This window comes from Drosophila subpulchrella, chromosome 3L, assembly GCF_014743375.2.
Source record: "Drosophila subpulchrella strain 33 F10 #4 breed RU33 chromosome 3L, RU_Dsub_v1.1 Primary Assembly, whole genome shotgun sequence".
Classification (NCBI taxonomy): Eukaryota; Metazoa; Arthropoda; class Insecta; order Diptera; family Drosophilidae; genus Drosophila; species Drosophila subpulchrella.
In genome coordinates this window covers 8,952,285-8,967,079 of record NC_050612.1, presented here as the reverse complement: position 1 = coordinate 8,967,079, position 14,795 = coordinate 8,952,285, and the positions used below count along the sequence as shown (strand labels likewise).

The window sequence follows — 14,795 nt, the reverse complement described above, 5'->3', positions numbered from 1 at the left end:
GAACCCCAACTTATTTCGTATGCAACGGATGCCCGGCTGAAGCCGAAGTCGAAAGAATGCCAACTCATTATGGAAGGTGGTTCTTCACAGTTAATTATAACAATGCCAGCAAATCGCCTTTGGCCGCCTGTAATTGTCATAAGACCCACAGAACGGAAATGGCGAGGCGACACTACTAAGACCAGGAAATCACTGGCGGCGTGTTCATTTGGAAAATTCCCAGCTTACCATCTGGAGCCGTGCCATTCGTAAGTGTCAATATGTTAATTGCCCGTGGTAAAGAGTTGGAAAAAAGCTGCGATTGGGGTCAAGTCAGAAGTGGTCTATTCTCCCAGCTCGAGTGTGCATGGAAAATGCATCGAAACGGTAGCCATTCGAACGGAGGAAAGTGATTTAAAGAAAATAAACACATGGAATTTAAATTATTCATGTATGCTGCACAAAGGAAAAGAAGATGAAAGTGTCAGAATTAGATTTATCGAAAGGGGTCAGACCAGAATCATTTAGAAAAACATTCTCAGAGGCTTGAAAATATTTAAATTAATTTCTGGGATTACCTAGACTTAAATAAATTAATATTTTCGTTGAAAGCCATATTTTATTAATTGGACATGCCTCCTGTACATATAACACATGCGATTATATCTCTAGTTAACACTTAGCTTAACCGCCACCTTTATGGGGGATCAGTCGAAAACATCTTTGAAATTAGCATTGAGCCTAATACAATAGTAAACTTCAGATAACTGCCCAAGATAAAGGCCTCATTCCTACAAATGTAATGTGAGTTGTTTTATAATTTATGTGCCTCATTTGGTCAGATAAATGTTATATGTGTTACGTGGGAAAGTCGCTTCGAGATCTCTCTTACCCCAAATTACGCGCTATCAAAGACATCTTCTGATCTACCTGAAAGGAATGCATCTCGAACGTGAGTTTTCCCTGAGATCTGACATAAGAAATGACAGAATCTTCGTGTTGAACATTTTGTCACTTTGATAGATCACCCTTATCGGGGTTCCCTTTACACTCGCATGTGTGTCATATAACGATGTGGCCCGGTTCACAGGTCCATTTCCATCTTGCGGTTATTTTTGAAATGCAGGCGACATGAATTCTTACAAAATATCTGCAGACTGAAATACACACAATACTCTTTAGATATATTTATACAGATAGATCGCATATATATGTATCTTTTATGTGGATTTTCATTTGCTCTACTAATTTGCTGGTCTGTGTGAGTGCGTGACTAATATTTTGAGTGCAGCGAAATAACTTGGCCACGATTTTGATGGTTATGCAATGCAAATGACAACAAATGACAACAACAATCATTATAATAATAAAGTTAAAATACTTTTTGGCCAAAAGGGAAAGAGGAGTGGAGAGATAGACAGTGTAAGTGGCCCAGTTTCGGCATCTTCTGCTCTCAGCTGCGACAATTTTCTGCTCAAATTTAGGTCAAACACTACAAAAATTCGATATTTCTATGTTATTTTTATGTTGACTCCAACAACATGAATATTTGGAATTTTTCGATTTAACATTTGACTTAACACGAGCTACAACTGATGCATCGGAATTTTAAAAGAATTTCGGTTGGTTTCGTAAGATGGTCTAATTAATTTATTTTGATCAGATAGGGTTCGGGGAATTGAAAACCCTGCTCCAGAGATTTATGCTATGACAAAACCAAAAGACCCACTGAAACGTTAATCATACGCCCCGTGCGACGGATGTTTGCCCTGATGTTCTGTCCAGCTGATGATGAATGGAAAGTAAATAGCCGGAGCTGTGTGCCCAACGTGTTTAGTCATGGCTTATGCCCAATTTTCTTTATGAGCGCTTTTCACTCAACAGCTCATCCCATTTGAATAACAATATTAAAGCGACAGCTCCGGCTTTTATTTGATTTTTTATAATTTCTCGGCCTAATGAGCGACGCCAAGCCGAGTCTCAGCCATCATTTTATAGTCTAATAAACAATGCGCTTTATCTCGGCATCTTCTTCTTCGTCTTCGGACGTGTTTTCACTTTAGCCATGATAAATTGCTTACACACAAATTTTTGTATTTGAACATACGTATATTTTTTTTATTTTGGGTTTTTTTCATTTGTTTGCCGATTGCATCTGCCAAGACAGGTACAAAAAAAAGAGACGAAGAGCCTTGCATTTTCCAGCATAAATCACATTGACGACTCACGTTGCAGGCGAATATAAATTTATCGAAAAGGAGGAGTGAAAAATCAACAAACCCCGTATTAATTTTATGCAGATTTCATGCAACCATCCCGTTTAAATGTTGCACACGCTTGATAAATTGATGATGGTTTTTCGGTTATCTTGAATTTCGGGGGAGTGCCAGCCATGTCATTCCAGACTCCAACTTAGTTTGAGTGTTAAATTATGGGGTTTGTGGCGACGGGGCAAGGTCAAGTTGAGGTTGATTGATTCGAAATGCAATTTCAAATGCCGCCTTATTATAGTATTGATTGCAAGAAATGTATAAAGAGCTGAGATCCGCCTCCTTCAACTTACAACACAATCACAATCAAGGTCGTTATATTTCTCAATAACCTGAACGCCATGCTGTAATCACTTTTTTATTTATAAACATTCTGCGAGACACAAAACCGCAAATTGTTTCCCCGCAACCTCAAGCCAAAGCAAATCAATTCAAGGCAAAACGATCCCTTGCAAAAGACCCGTGATCCAGAGGCAGAAAATCCGACTTTACACGAGTCCAGCTTGTTTCTGTTAATTGCTTTTATAGACGTTTTTCTTGCCATAAACTTTTTTATGATCGCACAATCAAACCACTTTGCATTTTATGAACCCTTTGGGTGCCATGCAACACGGGTGCACCAACCGAGACCGAGTATTGGATTTTATGGGCACAATTCAAAGCCATTGAGGAGATGTTAGAGCCTGTGATAAAAATCACTGAAAATTTGTTGAACTTCGCTGATAAGCCCGCCCAACGAAAAGTTATCACTTCATTAAAGCTGGACAAATGGTACGGGGGCGAAAACTAATTGAGTTGGGTCTTCAAAGTAAAAGGGAAAATAAAGTGTTTGATTTACATTGGAATGTTTGTTTAGTGCAGCTGAAACTGACAGCTTTTGTAATGGAAAGAGAAGGTTTGATGGTATCTAGCGATAGGAAACTACCTATTTTCCATTTCTCAAGTTGTTAAAAAATGTAAGGCTGTGACTTACGGAAGAGCGATTACATTTTAAGTCATAAAACTACTGTAAATATTTTGGTTTGATTTAATAAATATAATTATTTACAACTTTTTTCTTCATATTCAGATATTTTCATTATTTACGAGGTTTGTTATATGGTTTTTCATTAGTTATTTCAAAATTCCAAGACAAAAACTTTGTAAGCACTGCGTTAATAAAACGTTCTTTAATCATTTTTCATTCTCCTTACTTTAGTTGCTTCTTAGAATTATTTATGTTCTTAGACCAACCAAAAAAATCCATATAACAACAAATTTTTGCAGCCCTTGACCCAAAAACGAGCCATCAGCCAAGTTTGACTGCAAATATTTTGTAGTGCAATATGTCAATGCTGAAGAACACTAGCTTTTCAAAGAATATACATACGAAATCTATGTCAATGAAAGTGAGAGAAAAACCGAGGCAGGGTGGCAAATAAATCAATAAAGTTTAGTTTAGCTCGGACCTTCGTGATAATGGGTTATTTATTTTCCAGGCTGATGTGCATGTAACTGCGGAGGCCTGTGTGTTTAGCGAGTGCTTTTGGTGGCGTGTACTAAGCAACTGACCTCAATAGCATATAGCATTTAGCAAGAGCCAAAGAAACCGATAGCCAAGCAACACTTTTTACCATTTTTCGGGGTGCGGTTGCAGCACCAGCAACACTTTCGTTGTTTGGCCACCGCTTTATCGGCCAACAAAACAACACACATCTATCACAAAAATATTCGTCTGTACAATGGAGGCTAAAAATGCCAAAAAAAGAGGGAATTACTCACTAATGCGCTTTGTCTGCAAACTTGATTGTTAGTTAATGAGCTGAATGAGTTTTTCAACAGCCAGATAACAGACGAATAGGGGTTTTACATAAGCCCAAAGACGAATTTCCCACGCAATTGAACGCTGGCTGTCGGCCAAAGCCGATTACAGATCATATACTCGCGGTCGTCATTCGACTTAATTTGGCATTAAGTTGAGAATTATAATTAGCTGTCAGTGGTTAAGGCGAATTAGATGCCCCCTTCCTCGCCGAGAAAGAAAGAGTAAAACACACCTGAGCTCACCTTGACTTTGCATAGTCAGCCAACGACTTCAACTCGGTAGCCAGATAAGCGCTAAAAGATAACGCATAAACTAAGCGAAATGCTTGAAAAAATAAGCCCAAGAAATGGCAGGAAGGCAGACGGAAGACAGTGAGATATATATGTAGGTATGATGGCGGGCTTTTCCTGCTGCTTAAGATGGTTTTTTTTTGCTGTCTTTAAGACTAAGTGCTGGATGGTGTTCGCTCTCTTCTTCTTGCGGCAGCACAATTAAAAAAATTGGATTAGCGAATGCAGCGCGAAGAAGCAAAAAAACCAGAGCAAAGAGTGAAAAGTCGCCGAAGATGGAGTAGAAAAACCCTGGCTAAAATCTGAAGTGTCTCGCGGTTGGCACGTCAACAGGCGGTCGACGTCGGAGCTGGCAGATTACGCCGGCAGATAATTAAAATCGTAACTACGTTTACGACGGTCCCGGCACAGTGGGTGCGTCAAGTATGCCACCGTTTTTTTGGCAAGAAACTACCACTTTTGGAACAAAAGATACGATAATTGGTTCAGTTTTTCTAATGTAACAAAGTGCAAAGTGGAGATCTTTATAATAAAACTGTTGTTTTATATATTTACAGCTTTTAATTAATAGAATTAGTAGGAATCGTTCATAATACATAAGAATAAAGACATGTTTTTTATAAAAATACTCCTGTTGGGACTACAATATTACTTTAAATATTATAATGGAAATCACCACAGCATTATTACTTTAAGAAAACCAAACACAATTACTAAAATGATCATACATCTAATCTTTGTTCTAAATTCTCATCTTCCCATTGCGAATTTTCGCACGTCTCTTTGCCAAATCAGTCCACAGAATTTCACAATAGACTGTAATTTGCCATGCTTGTGTCTATAACTAAATAGAAGCTCTTGTGTTGTACTTCGTACTTAGCGCACTAACCGCGTTGAAATGGGGTTTGCTCACCCCCGCCGACCCCCTCGCACAGCTGCTCTTTTATTTTATTTCAGTGCTTTTTTTTTGCACAGAAGATAGAGCTAACTGAATTAACTTATTCTGTTTCGCCATAATAAATTCCATAGCATTCTTTATTTGCATATTAAAAAGCAAATAAATGCTAAACAGCAGAAGAGCAGACGTTGGAGGAGAAGAACTAGAGTATGTTTTAGTGCTGGCTGGGTTAGTTAAAGTTGAGTTGGTCATGTGCCTGATTCTACGAGTGTGTATATAGAGTGCGGAGTAATATAATGCAATCAGGTCTAATTGAGCGGCAGTCGAGGGTCTGGTATTTGGAGCACTACAATGAAGCTAATTTGCTGTCAATAATTTGTGGGTTACCAGGTGACAGATGGCAATGCATTTACTAATGCCGGGGTACTTATGGAGAGTACTTATGGAGCAAGAAAAAGAAAGCACGATCATTTATCGCCTTCGGGGCCAATTTCCGTTAATGGTCGAAAATAAACAATATTTCCCAGCTCGTAATTTGCCAAAATCTTTGCCGTAGATTTGCTTCCTTGCGGAAAACGAGCCAAAGCAGAAGAAAGAAGCCTGGGACCTCGACTTATATCGAGATTTATTTGCACAATTCCGGTTTTGGGCTTTGCGCTTCCCTCTCTCTCTCGGTATCTCTCTTCTTTTTCGTATTTTTTGTATATTTCAATTTTTACTACCACTATTTGCTATGTGCCTGCCTCTTCTTCTTGCTCGCAGGGACAGATCCTCAATAGGTGTGAGTTGGTGTTGTCCCTATCCAATAAACCAGAGGAAGTCCAAGGCAGAGGGAGATGGAACCAATACTATATATTATATGGAGAGACAGCTGTTTCCCGAACTGAAGAACTTTTGACACTGAACCAAAGAGCCGTGTTTCGAGCTCCGCTGTGAAGTGGCGCCCACAGTGGAGCCCCAATTAAGACGAATCTATCGGATTATGTTGTCCATTGACACTGACACAGTGACTCGCCGAAAATCAATAATCTTTAAGGCAAATTGCAATCATATGTGGGCTAGTTGGCTGCTTATTATTAACGATGTTTCCGCCTCTTTCACAATTCGTTTCGCACAATTATCGCCGTTTCGTTTTCGTTTGGCCTAATCACTGGGGACTTGTTTAGCATTTCCAATTACCGATTGTTGTAGCAACTGAGGCAGTTTAAATATATTATATTATAAGCGTTGCCCACAACAACAACAAAAACACAAACACAGGGAAACGCGACGCGCGCAGCTGAGCGAAGTTTGTTTTGTATCTCCACTCCACGGTGGTTTTTCGAATCCAAATCGAAACGACTGAACTTGAGCGCGTTCGCAGGGCAACTGAAAAGCCTCAAAAAAATAAGTTGGAGCAAGAAGAAGGCAGCGCCAAAAGTGCAAGAAGAAGCGGTCGCGAGAGAGAGAGAGAGGGAGAGACCGCGTAAGAGAGAGAGCGACCACTACGTAAGACTAGACGCTCAGGTACAAAAAGACTGGGCACAGTGGGCTGCATAAGGTTTTTGAAAACTATACGCTTTAGTTTTTAGTACAATGTTACTTAGTTCAAACACTTCCCCTTAAATGGCCAACACAGTACCAATATTACTTCTGGCGGAACAGGGCGGATGAAAATATTTGAAAACCATATGAACACGGATTAAAAGTCAAGCGAGATATGAAAGACAAATAAGTTTCTTCAATCAGTAAAAGTAGAAAACCAAATTTTTTCGAGGACAGATTCAAGTTGTATTGATATTTTTACAACACCCTATACTGCTAAAATGGCATTAATATCAGCACAACGAAAAAGATGGAAATATATTTTCCTTATTCTACGTTCTTTCTATTTTTACCAACCAAATACGAGATCAAGCCCACAGTGGTTTATCTTACTATATCGCGTATGATGTCTTACGTTTGGAACTCGTAAGACGCCAAGACGTAAGGCACTTGGGGCAGGTTGCGAGCGTGGTGAGTTTGGCGTGTTTTCAGCGTGTTTAACGCGTGTGTGAGTGTGGTCAGGTAAGTGTCTGCAACATTGTGGGTACTAGGTGTTTGCCTCTCTAATTGAACATGCACTACAAAAAACATTGTGTAACTACATAAAACAACTTTCCTTGGAGGAAAAGTCATAAAATGTTTCAAGTAAGTTAAGAAAATTTTTTTTAACATGCTTATACATTTTGGCAAGAGGTTGTAGAGAAAATGGTCCTGTTTAAACGAGGTTAGGATATGAAGTACTTTAAAAATATTTTTGAGTGGTATTACATTTTCTTTAATTCATTTAACCCTTTTTCTCGCAGTGTGCAATGCAACTTGCAAGTGCTCCCCATGCGAGGGTCCTAAAAATAGCTCGGCGGGCAGCGCGTGTGCCACAATTTGGCGTTATCGTTGATGGAGCGTTAGCCTATCATTAGCCGGGCTTTATGCAGGCACTGCAGCTCTCCCGCTGCTCGATGGGCGCTGACTTTTTGCGGTGGGTGTGTGGTTGCAAGGTTTCGATTACGGGCAATGAATTTTGGGTGCAGGCAGCAGATTTACAAGTGCCATTGGGAGGAAAACCGGTGGGGGAGGTGGCCTACTAATCGTGGTACTTAATTGCAAGTCGATAGTGGGAAATGCCAATGGTTATGGCAAGGAATCAAAGTAGTAAATATCTCAGCAAATTGTTTATTGAGATTTTTTTTCTGAAAATTATAAATAGTTAGACACATTTAGAAAGATCATATCGTGATGAAGTACCTTTTTATTTTTTTTTTTAAATTTTAGTATTGGGCATTGATAGAATACATATCACACAATACATAGGTAATTCGTTTCCCCGAAAACAAAACCCTACCCATTTTTTCTTACTCCACAACTCCGGATTTTCCCAAATCCCATAAAACCCGTCAGTCGCTTAGACAATACCCCCTCATTATCAAACGACGGTTCAAGCTTAAAAAGTGAGTAAGCCCCATAAAAACAGTACAAGAACTGATAATATAGTTGTCTCTGGTCGAAAACACCACAATCGCCTTGAAAAAAAAACCAAGACAGCATCCGGAGGAGAAGGGGGTCTTCGTAAACCTGAGTCATCCGCAGATCGTCGCAATGTTTTTGATGTGTTCATTTGTTTATTTTTTCGCAGCTGCGATTAATGAAACTAAATGTCTCTTATAATGTAATTTGGGTAATTTCTGCTTGTGCTTTTGCTTTGGTTTCACGCATCATTGCCATTTGCTATTTTTGGTTCGCGACTCATTTGGGTTCAGAGGTGAGAACACAGAGCTTTGCTAGGGAATCTCCGTAGGCATTTTTTATGGCGAGTTGAATGGACTTTCGATTTTTAATGTTCGGCGACGCTTTTTATGGCCACATTTGGCAGCACAAAGTCAACAATTGCTTTAATGTTTTTTGTACATAAGGAGCGAGATGAATAAACAAATATTTGCAATCGAAATTTGCCCCTCACTCGAATATATTTTTACAGTTATCACTCTGGCAGCGACTTCTTTGCGCCCCGATTTGGCTTTATGTTCATGTTAATTGCATTATGACCCATTTAGCCGAGAGTTGTTCTTGTTCCCCAGACCTTGTTGGTGTTAATTTGGGTTGTTATTTTGTTGGCCATCAAACTGGAGCGCGACTCTGGATCTGGATCCGCCATCCGAATCCGGGGAAGGAAGCCCCAAAGCCGCAGTCTGAATGTAATTAAGATAAAATTTGTGTGCTCATGTTTTTATTCTCTTTGCTGTTCCGCATTTTGTTCTGACGTCGCTGCGCTTTGTTGTATTTGCATTTACACTCGGTTTTTATGGTATTACAGGGGTATATGAGGTCTATGGGTAGCACTTAGAACCAATAAATGATTATCAAGGGAACTGCAGACTATTATTCCTCTAATAGGCACTTTCAACTTAAGATTACCTAAATCATAATCATTTTTAATTGGAGGAAATTGGCATATGTTACCATATGGTATTTTTAAGATCTCAATTGGGACAAAAGTTTAATCGCAACATTTTCGATTATATGCATTTCAAAAAGTATCAACTATAGGTATCTCTTAGTCGACTACTTGGTTACAGAGTTCTTATTGTTTGTGATTTTTCTTATTTTCAGAATACCACAGAGCCTGCGAACCGCGGCTGAGTCACAGACCGGCGACCCCTCGACTGCCTCAGCCACTTGAGGGCTGTCACTCAAGACCGAATCTGGCTGGCGATGCCGGAGGTGATAACTGCACCACTGCACCACCGCACACAATTAAGTGTGGGTGCGCACCTCGGCTCGCCCTGCCTGGCCCTTTGTCATTCCAGGTATTTAAATCGAACGCCCAGCTGCATGTAAGCGATACGGGGCGGTGAGTGTCAAAAGTTCTGCGATAAGTGAAAGGTACGAGGGGAGTGGGTCCTTCGGCCTTATCAATACATCTGCCGATAAGCGAGGTCGCTGGGTAATTAAATCTTGGGAATATATTTCCTATAGGAAATGAAGGTGTAGCTTTCAGAGAAAGTTTGGTAAGTTATGAAAACATAATCAGAATGAAACCCTATACAAAGCTCGGAAAGTATTATAATCCTTTATGTTTTTAAAGAATGTCTTCATTATTTATATACTAATTACTTAATCTAATAAGTAAGTCCTATAAAATATTAAGAGATTATTAATCTTAAGTTTTGGAAAACTTAACATGATTATCTTCAGAGTAGTCAATAATATACGTAGTGCCTGGAATACTAATATGCCCTGTGGAATATATACTCCTCCAACAGAGGGTATCTTTATAAATAAACTAAAGTGTGGGCGACAGTCGATATAACGCAACAAGACGGGCAAGCTGCCAAAACGCTTGCAGTCTATTCTGAAATTGGGGGATTCCAAGGGGCTGGTGGTTGGGTGGTTGGACACTTACCCTGCGTTGTTGCTGTTGATGCTGTTGTTGTTTGGGTGGCTCGTAAAAGCTGCTACCATTCTCCAACCACTCGACATCGCTGCAAGATCAAAAGACAGAGATTAACAACCACATGTTGAGCAAATTCACCACACAACAAACGGAAAAGCTCTCTCTGAAAGCTTTTTCTTCGTCACTATTTTCCCGAACTTATATCTGTGATGAGTTTTCCTAAATCTAGGTATTTCTTTCAGAGGTGGGTGCCAAAAAATCTCACCTGAGGAAATCAGTGTCTTTTTACTATTAACCTTGTAAGTTGACAAAAATACTATAGATACATTGACATTTAGGTTTTCTTGTTTACTAAAAAACTGTTTCCTGACCATTTTTTAAATTCATAAGAAAAATTTTAAACATTTAAGCTTATACGATTTTTACAAAAATGTTTCGATAAAGGTCTAAAAAAAATAGTTATAGTAAACCAAGTTCCTTGATTCTTTAGAAATATTAATAAAAAAAAAACACTTATCCATTTTTGCGTTATTTATAAATACGACTTGAATTTAGATCGACTACTATACATCGGGACTTATGAAAAAACACATCCCAACTCACCGTTGCATTCGTTGGATGACCGGCAGTTGGGCGGTGCTGTCGTGGATCCGCACCTGGTCGGGGGTCACCTCCTCGAGCAGGAACATGTTCTTGCTGGCCAAGGGGGTCAATTCAGCCTCGGCGGGATTGGAGTTCCCGTAGAAGAGCGGGCTGAGGGGACGACAAGCCCCTCCCAGTAACTCGTCGATGTTCTGATGCCGCGAGATGAAGAGCTTTTCGCCGGCCCGCCGAGTTTGCGGTGAGAATCGTGGCTGTAGGATGTTTAAAGTGGGAGTGGGTTGTTGTTGGGGTGGTGGCTCCTGCACTTGCGACCTTGGAATGTTGTCATAGGGCGAGGGGCAGCGCACGGGACTGGCACACTGACCCAGGGGCGGCGGACGCTCGGAGTAGGCATTGAAATTGAAGGAGGTGCTCAGCTCCTGGGATGCCAGGGTGGGTGGTAGTGCCAGTCGCAGATCCACTTCATCCCTGGAGACCACACCTGGCTGCTCTTCATCATCACTGCTGGGCTGCTGAACTGGCGGCTGAGTGCTCTCCGTATCCTCCTGCAGCCACCAGGCGCGCTCCCCGGACTCCCAGTGCTTGATGATTCGCGGTGGAGGAGTGGGTGGCTTCACCGGCGGTGGTTCGTTCTCTTTTTCCTGCGGAGGTGGCTCCTCGGGTGCTTCCTCCTGCCACCAGGCTCTTTCGCCGGACTCCACGCGCTGCACATTGAACATCTTTCTGGCTGGTCCGGATAGCCACCAGGGATTGGAGCCACCACTCTTGGAATTTGCTCCACTCCTGGATGCACTACCCTTGGAGCTCCTTTGACTGCCATTAGAGGGTAATCTTAGGGTCACCTCCACATGGGGCTCACTATTGTTGTTGTTAAGATCGCCATTCTCCCTGGCAGATGCCGGAGCCTCCTCTTCTTCCTGCAGCCACCAGGCATCCTTCTCCGGCGTTATCCTGCTCCTGGGCATCAGCTTCACCTGACTGCTGGAGTCCTCCTGCTCCTCCTGACTCCACCAGGTGGACTTGCTCGGCTCCTGGGCATCGTCATCCAGGGTATTAAGGGTCTCCTCCGCTAATGTGTCATCATCATCGCCATTTTCATCCTGACGCAGCCACCAGGCCTGCTCCTCCCCAGAATCAATATGTCGTAACCTATAAGGAGGCATCTCTCCTCGATTATTTTGATCCAAAGCAGAGGCCGTGTTAATCTGCAGGCTGGTATCTTGCCACCAACTGGGATCGTCCTGCTCGGAGGTGGTCAAGCTGGCGGTGGTGGTGGTGAGACTCGTGTCCTGGGTGGTGCTAACCGTGCTGGTGGGTAACCTGGTTCCCGTTCCCGTTCCCGTAGAGCTTTCTCGTGGACACCGTGTGCTCGAACTCTGGGAATTCGTTGGGGGTGAGGGTTTCGCTTCGCTCGATGGCGTCGTTCGCGGTTCGTTCGTTCGCAAATCTGTAGCCAGACTGATCCCCGAGATTTTCGAGATTTTCGAGATGGCCGATATGCCTGAGATCACGGGCAGCGAAAGAGCCTCCGGTTCGCCCGAGCTCTCGGAGCTTTCGAGGAATATCGGCTCGTTATTTGCGTCTTGCTGACGGCTGGCGAAAAAATTCGATACCGCCGATAGCTTCTTCAGTCTTGTCTGTGTCGCTGGCACCACTTCAACCTCGACGGTGGGTGATTCAGTGGTGCTATTTGGCTTGTGGGCGGCGGCGACGACCTTGCCAGTCCCGCCCTCTTTGGTGGTCTTCTTTTTGGCCTGCTTTTTCACGGTCTTGACCCGCTGCTCGCTGTCCGAAGCGGAGGCAGTGGTCGACGATGAGTTGCCAGTGGTGGTTTCACTGCAGGATTTGTGACTCTTTGGCTTTGGACTTCCTGGCACCTTGCCATTGCTTAGTTTGGAGGATTTCTTCGAGGAAACAGAGGCTAGACTTCCCTCCGATCCCGCACTTGGTGATCTTTCGAGGCTACTGCCATTGGGCAGATCCTCGGACTCCCCACCACTGCTGGGAGTTCGGGATTTTCGAGGCCTATCCGTAGGACCCACATTTAGAGAGGACTTGCGGAAATCCTTGTTGGGCCACTTGACCGCTGAACTTCCCGAACTGGAACTGCAGGTCTTGGTGGGTGAGTCCGCCTTGCTAGGTGGTGCAGGTGGCTTGTTGACCAGATTTTCCACTGAAGATTGCCTGGAGTTTAAGCGTATTGCCTTTGGCGGAGAAAGCTTGGACTTCGTGGACTTCGAGGAGGATCCATTTGTTCTTGGGGGAGATACAGCTTCTGGGGACTTCGATGATGAGTTAGCAGACCCATTACTTCTGGCTGGAGATAGGGCCTCATTTGATTTCCCGGAACTCACAGTTCCATTTGATCTTGGCGGTGATAAAGCTTCTGATGATTTTGCTGAACTCACAGAGCCATTGGTCCTCGCTGGAGATACAACCTCTGGGATTGGCTGAATCTGTTTTCCCTCACCCATTGAACTGGACTTTCCAGATCCTGAACTGTTCAAGGGACTGGCACTGTACCGCAGACTACTGATCCTATCCCTATGAGGACTATAAGTCGAGCTAATGCTGCTGCCTGCGCTATAGCGAAGATATCGTGTGGAGTCATCCAATCGATCTGATTGAATCTCCTGGTCTGATGTCTCACGTCTTTTTGTGGATCTTTGGATGGTCTTCTCTATGGTTTTGGCTGGATCAATGCGACGGGTTCTCTGAACGGTGGTGCTGCCCGGCAGAGTGGGTGAAGTGGCTCTGGTCACCACGGAAATGGTGATGAAAGATTCATTGGCTTCGTCATCGTTTGCTGGTTGTTTCTCTTCCGCTTTCTCTGGAGACTTATCCTTGTTATTGGGGACTTCTCTGGGCTTCTCTTCCTCCTCCTTTTCCTTCTCCTTTTCCTTCTCCCTTTCCCTGCTGGCCTTGGCCCTGCTGGCAGTTCTGGCATGAAAATCACTGGTGGTCAAGTAGGATAGGGCACTTCCATTTCCCGATATCCGAGAAGTCGCCCCATAGCGACTGTTGTAGGCATTTCTAGTGGCCGAGGAGGATGAACTGGAGGTGGTGGTGTTACCTCCACGGTATGTGGATCCCAGTTTACTCCTGGTGCTATCGATCACGGGACTCGGATCGCGGGATTTGTTGCGGTTCGTGTGCTCTAAGGCCACCGGACTGGGGTCTCGAGATCGTCCATACTTTCCCAGGGCACTGGTAGTGGTACCTGTATACCTCTTCACGGGACTGCTCCTCTCAGTCGGAGCTGCTTCCTTGGGTTCTGTCTTTGCATAGCGACTTACATAGCCGGTAGATGTAGTTGTGGTGGCTGGCGGAGGTGGATCCCTTTTAAGGCGGTACGTTCCTCCAGAAAACGAAGGTCTGTAGGAACTTGGAGTGGCCAGTGATGTGTAGCGCGATGTGGAGTCTCCAGAAGTGCCGTACTAAAAGTAAAAGATTAAAATAAAACAAGTAATTGGAAAAATATTTGAGATACGCACCGATGCGCTGCCAGGCTTATAGGAACTTCCCAAGCTCGTTTTCCAGGGTGTCTAAAAAAAAAGGTAAAAAACAAAAATCAAATATTAGCTTAACAAATTAATAAAATACATAAAAATAAATTGGGGTTTCCTCCTTGTAAAAAAAGACCCCAAACATATTTGTTAAGCGAATGATATGGATGATTATGCAAATCTAAATTTATCAGAAACTAAAACTCATTCTCTCAGTGATTTCTACCAATAAATAGTGAGTGAGTGATTTCTTTATAGCTCATTGTGATCCGTCGGGATTCTGGCAAGATCTGCATGCACTCATTCAAAAGAAATGGAAACTGATGGGCAATCACATGGCTTTGATTGATTGGCGCTCTAAGAGTCCGAAGGCAATTGACTCCAGCAAAACAAGACGAAAACAAAGTGCTGCCCCACATTGACCCCCTTCCCTCCTGGTGCACCACCACCACCTTCTCCATTTTCCAGGGGAATTTTCTCAATGAGCTGTGCACTCGACAATTATTCGCACGCATTTCATCATCGTCATCGCC

General features: G+C 42.9%; 1 protein-coding gene across 7 annotated transcripts in view; it reads right to left on the bottom strand.

The window, feature by feature from the left end:
- The window catches only part of LOC119555163 (FH1/FH2 domain-containing protein 3), a 42,057-nt gene that overhangs the window by 22,175 nt on the left and 5,087 nt on the right, over positions 1-14,795 (bottom strand). For 4 of the 7 annotated variants that reach the window (XR_005219864.1, XM_037866393.1, XM_037866392.1 and 1 more), the window contains exons 2-4: positions 14,251-14,301; positions 10,757-14,193; positions 10,163-10,241 (exon numbers count right to left, since the gene is read on the bottom strand). Coding sequence is in view for 3 of the 7 variants with exons in the window: in XM_037866393.1 (XP_037722321.1) it covers positions 10,163-10,241; positions 10,757-14,193; positions 14,251-14,301 (3,567 nt within the window). In the remaining 4 variants the exon portion in view is untranslated. Of the gene's footprint in view, positions 1-6,420; positions 6,559-10,162; positions 10,242-10,756; positions 14,194-14,250; positions 14,302-14,795 lie in introns of those variants that run through there. The other 3 variants (XR_005219865.1, XM_037866395.1, XM_037866396.1) reach the window with 3 other exon arrangements.